Source organism: Mus pahari, chromosome 20 (genome assembly GCF_900095145.1).
Source record: "Mus pahari chromosome 20, PAHARI_EIJ_v1.1, whole genome shotgun sequence".
NCBI classification, from domain to species: domain Eukaryota; kingdom Metazoa; phylum Chordata; class Mammalia; order Rodentia; family Muridae; genus Mus; species Mus pahari.
Window position 1 is genome coordinate 2,301,128 of NC_034609.1, and position 6,000 is coordinate 2,307,127.

The 6,000-nt window shown below is 44.5% G+C and overlaps 1 protein-coding gene across 1 annotated transcript in view; it reads right to left on the reverse strand.

Moving 5' to 3' along the window:
* Positions 1–6,000, reverse strand: part of Ednra (endothelin receptor type A) — a 66,137-nt gene that overhangs the window by 23,686 nt on the left and 36,451 nt on the right. The window contains exon 3 of the mRNA XM_021220251.1: positions 4,412–4,539. Within this exon, the coding sequence (XP_021075910.1) occupies positions 4,412–4,539 (128 nt within the window). The remainder of the gene's footprint in view (positions 1–4,411; positions 4,540–6,000) is intronic.

A 6,000-nucleotide genomic window follows, 5' to 3' on the forward strand; every position in this document is an offset into this window, starting at 1 on the left:
CAGTGGTGGTGGTGTGTTGTACAACCACACAGCAATGGCACATTGTACACACCAACCACATAGCAATGGCCCACTGAACACACCAACCACACAGCATTATGTTAAATAAGCAGGTGTGCCACAAAATGTGCTGTACCATTCCGACTTTGGTTCCTTATAATAATTATACTATGTAATTATTAGATATTGATGCATGCATATATGTTAGAAGTTGCAGGTGACATCACATAGTCAGACCTCTTGTTTTTCTGCGTAGCTCTGGCTGTCCTTGAACTTGCTCTTTAGACCAGGCTGGCCTCAAACTCAAAGATCTTCCTGCCTCTGCCTCCCAAGTGCTACCATGCCAGCATTAAATTAGGTCTTTTTTTTTTTTTTTTTTTTTAAGAGCTTCTTAAAAACTTTTCTATTAGTGACCCTTTGTGTTTGAGAATTATAAAAAATTCATTTAATGTGTATGGGTGTTCTGCCTGTTTAATGCTTATGCCCCTGTGCATTCCTGGATGCCTAAGGAAGTGCTGGATCCCCTGAGACTGGAGTCACAGAATGGTTTGGGTTGCAATGTGGGTTCCGGGAATCTCACCCAGGTTCCGTGTAAGAGCAGCCACTGCTCTGACTCCCACTCCATCTCTCTGCCTCCAAGCATTTTAAAAAATTATTTTTAATGATATTTTGGGCATATGTGCAGCTGTCCACGGAGCCAGAGAGTGATCCTCTGGAGATGGAATGATGGGTGGTTGAGACCCGCCTGATGTGGGCGCCAGGAACCAAACTCTGGTCCTCTGGAAGAGCAGTGTGTTGTTTTAACCACAGATCCATTTCTCTAGCCCTTTGCCTGAGAAATTTTTATGAACCACCATGTAATAGGTACATAAAATAGGCATGCAGATCAAACTTTTACTGATAATGTATCACAGATAAATCAATCCCATGGTTTAGTATATACATAACATCTTACTTGCTTTTTATTATTGTGTGTGGCATTTCATAGTGCACGTGTCAAGGTCAGAGGTGAATTTTATGGGGCCAGTTCTTCCCTTCCACTTTTACATCAGTTCCACACATTGATCTCAGGTCATTGGGCTGGCACAGCTAGTGGTTTTTATCATCTTACTGGCTCAGTTTTTATCACCTATTAAAAATGAGCAAAGTATTCTATACTAATGACATGGAATTCTTGTTTATTTTTACATAAAGAGCACTGTCTTTGGGGCTGGAGATGACTCAGTGGTTAAGAACATCTGTGGCTCTTGCAGAAGACCCAGGTGCCATTCTCAGCACCCATGGTGGACAGCTCATGACCTGTTAGCTCCAGTTAGAGAGGGTCAGATGCCCTCTTCTAGCCTCTGTGGCACCTGCACACACACATGTAAAATAAAACAATTCTTTAAAAAATGTTTCTAAGCTGACTATGATACTGTACTATATAGACCATCTTCAAAGTTTTTCAGAAGTGACTGATTTTTGAGTTTATTAACTGTTAATTCTGAGGGTACGTTCTTGTATGACACATGGTACAAAATGGCAAAATGTTTATAGCCATTTCAGAAATTGTTGGAAAGTCTATTTTTGTTTAACTTCACAGTAGCTAAAATATTTATTTTTTAAACTGTTATTATTTTTATTCTTTCTTTTTTATTAGATATTTTCTTTATTTACATTTCAAATGTTATCCCCTTTCCTAATTTCCCCTCTGAAAATCCCCTATCCCTTCACCCCCACCCCCTGCTCCCCAACCCACCCACTCCAGCTTCCTGACTCTGGCATTTCCCTATACTGGGGCATAGAACCTTCACAGGACCAAGGGCTGCTCTTCCCACTGATGGCCAACTAGGCTGTCCTCTGCTACTTATGCAGCTAGAGCCATGAGTCCCACCATGTGTTTTCTTTGATTGGTGATTTAGTCCCAGGGAGCTCTGGGGGTACTGTGGGTATTAGCCCAGAAGCTCAGAATACCCAACATACAATTTGCAAAACACATGAAACTCAAGAAGAAGGAAGACCAAAGTGTGGATACTTTGATCCTTCTTAGAAGGGAGGACAAAAGACCCATGGAAGGAGTTACAGAGACAAAGTTCAGAGCAGAGACTGAAGGAATGATCATCCAGAGACTGTTCCACATGGGAATCCATCCCATGAACAACCACCAAACCCTGACACTATGGCAGATGCCAACAAGTGCTAGCTGACAGGAGCCTGATATAGCTGTCTCCTGAGAGGCTCTGCCAGTGCCTGACTAATACAGATGTGAATGCTCACAGTCATCCATTGGATGAAGCATAGGGTCCCCAATGAAGGAGCTAGAGAAAGTACCCAAGGAGCTGAAGGGGTTTGCAGACCCATAGGTAGAAAATCTAATCTCCATTCATTTAAAGATATTTTAAAATGACAATGACTCTTAACAAAAAAATTTTAAAACCAACTATTTTAACACAAATCAAAGCATTCTGTTTAATATATACAATAAACACTGTAGTTGACTGCATATAGTGGTTTTGAATCTGGGCCAGGTTGCTTCATGTAGTGTTACTGGTACTGTGTGGTGATAACATGAACATATACACTGTAGAGTTCCACTGTGTGAGCATGTGAGCATGCACACTGTAGAGTCCCTCTGTGTGAACATGGGAGCATGCACACTGTAGAGTCCCTCTGTGTGGGCATGGAAGCACGCACACTGTAGAGTCCCTCTGTGTGAGCATGTGAATATGCACACTGTAGAGTCCCTCTGTGTGAACATGTGACCATGCACACTGTAGAGTCCCACTGTGTGAGCATGTGAGCATGCACACTGTAGAGTCTCTCTGTGTGAACATGTGAGCATGCACACTGTAGAGTCCCACTGTGTGGGCATGTGAGCATGCACACTGTAGAGTCCCCCTGTGTGAGCATGTGAGCATGCACACTGTAGAGTCTCCTATGTGAGCATGTGAGCATGCACACTGTAGAGTCCCACTGTGTGAGCATACACACTGTAGAGTCCTACTGTGTGAGCATGCACATTGTAGAGTCCCATTGTGTGAGGAGGACATGAACATGCACACTGTAGAGTCCCACTGTGTGAGCATGTGAGCATGCACACTGAAGAGTCCCACTGTGTGGCCATGCACACTGTAGAGTCCTACTGTGTGAGTATGTGAGCATGCACACTGTAGAGTCCTACTGTGTGAGCATGCACATTGTAGAGTCCCATTGTGTGAGGAGGACATGAACATGCACATTGTAGAGTCCCACTGTGTGAGCATGTGAGCATGCACACTGTAGAATCCCACTGTGTGAACATGTGAGCATGCACACTGTAGAGTCCCACTGTGTGAGCATGTGAGCATGCACACTGTAGAGTCCCACTGTGTAAACATGTGAGCATGCACAATGTAGAGTCCCTCTGTGTGGGCATGTGAGCATGCACAATGTAGAGTCTCTCTGTGTGAGCATGCACACTGTAGAGTCCCTCTGTGTGGGTATGTGAGCATGCACACTGTAGTCCCTCTGTGTGGGCATGTGAGCACGCACACTGTAGAGTCCCTCTGTGTGGGCATGGGAGCACGCACACTGTAGAGTCCCACTGTGTGGGCATGTGAGCACGCACACTGTAGAGTCCCTCTGTGTGGGCATGTGAGCATGCACACTGTAGAGTCCCACTGTGTGGGCATGGGAGCATGCACACTGTAGAGTCCCACTGTGTGGGCATGTGAGCATGCACACTGTAGATTCCCGCTGTGTGTTCAGAACCAAGGCTATAGCCCAGCCACCTGGGGCACCATGGGCGAGCAGTACAGCACACCTTGGGTCCACTGTGCATTTGATTCTGAACGAACTTCTGGTTATCAAATGCTCAGAAACCTTTCCTGCTTCTTTTGTTGTTGCTGGAGCTTCCCCCAGCACCCACACTTGTGGGGCTGCCTACCTCACTTTAGGAAGCTCCCCCTTAAAGTCATTTGTAAGGGTTATGGGTCTTTCAGAACTTAATACAGTTATTTATTTTGTTGTTCACTTTTGAAAAATACAGAACATTTTAGACATTTAAGGAATTATAGTGAAAAACATAACTTTATACATTGATTGCTTGGCTCAAGCATTTGAAATATAAATCAATGATATTTTCCTTTTTAAAAATAATAACAATACCAGTTTAATGTCCAGGATTTGTATATCTTGGGCTTCTTGTTTTCATCAAGTTTATTTTATCATTTTAATTTTTAAATTGTCTTAAGGAAGCCAGCTGTGTATCACTGACCACATGTGCATACTGTGAAGAGTCTCAAATCAATACTAAGTAGCAAATGTGCAAAGCTAAACAAAGGCTGGGGGGGCAAGACTGGTAACATTATGTCTAGCACAGACTCTCACTCTTCCTTCTGAGAAAAATGATTTTCTAAACCTCACTAAAGAGCAAAGGAAAGAGCCACGTTACCTGTCCACACTGAGAGCACAGAGGTTCAAGACGGTGATGCCCACTGAGGACTTCTGCAAAAACGGGAACAGCTTGCAGAGAAACACTCCAAACTCATGGTGGTCGAAAGGCCAGCGTCCTGCCAACAGCTGAGAAGAGGGGATGGGGTAAGAAAAGGAGAGGCAAGTCTTGGGCAGCCTGCTCAAACCCCAGTGTGAATGCCTGACCACACCCTTATCTTCCAAGTCCCCACCCCACTTCTGAATAGGTTTTGTTTATTTTTATTTATTTATTTAGCCTTTCTTCTATTTATTACATTGATTGATTGGATATTTTATTTATGTACTTTTCAAATGTTATTTCCTTTCCTCGTTTCCCCTTCAGAAACTCCCTATCCTGTCCCCTCCCCCTGCTTCTAAGAAGGTGCTCTCCCACCCACCCACTCCCACCTCACTGCCCTGGCATTCTCCATACACTGGGGCATCGAACCTTCAGAGAACCAAGGGCCTCTCCTCCCACTGATATTCCACAAGGCCATCCTCTGGTACATATGTGGCTGGAGCCATAGGTTGCTCCATGTATACTCTTTGGTTGGTAGTCAAGTCCCTGGGAACTCTGGGGGTCTGGTTGGTTGATTTTGTTGTTCTTCCTATGGACTTGCAAACCCCCTCAGCTCCTTCATTCCTTTCTCTAACTCCTCCATTGGGGACCTCATGCTCAGTCCAATGGTTGGCTGCAAGCATCTGCCTCTGTATTTATCTCTGGCAGAGCCTCTCAGGAGACAGCTATATCAGGCTTCTGTCAGCAAGCACTTCTTGGCATTGGGAATAGTGTCTAGGTTTGCTGTCTGTATATGGGATGAATCTCCAGGTGGGGGTGGGGCAATCTCTGGATGGCCTTTCCTTCAGTCTCTGCTCCACTCTTTGTCCCTGTATTTTCTTTACACAGGAGCTCCTCTGGATTAAAAATTTGGAGATGAGTGGGTGGTCCCATCTCCCAACCAGGGGCCATGCCTAACCTCTGGATATGGTCTCTACAGGTTTTCCCTTCCCTTTGTTGGTCATCTCAGCTAATCTCATCCCTGTTGGGTCCTGGGAGCCTCTTGCTTTCCTGGCATCTGGGATTTGGTGGTGTCTACAGCCACCTCACCCCCCATTGCTATACACCTCTGTTCAAATTCCTGACCCTCTGTATATCATCCCTGTTCCCTCTCATACCTGATCCTGACCCCCTCCCCCCTTCTCTATTCCTCCCAAGTCTCTCCTACTCTCTGCTTCTCATGAGTATTTTGTTCCTACTTCTAAGAAGGACTAAAGCATCCACACATTGGTCTTCATTCTTCTTGAGCTTCATATGGTCTGTGAATTGTATCTTGGGTATCCTGAGTTTTTGGGCTAATATCCACTTATCAGTGAGTGCATACCATGTGTGTTCTTTTGTGATTGGGTTACCTCACTAAGAATGATATTTTCTAGTTTCATCCATTTGCCTAAAAATTTCATGAAGTCATTGCTTTTAATAGCTGAGTAGTACTCCATTGTGTAAATGTACCACATTTTCTGTATCCATTCCTCTGTTGAGGGACATCTGGGTTCTTTCCAACTTCTGGC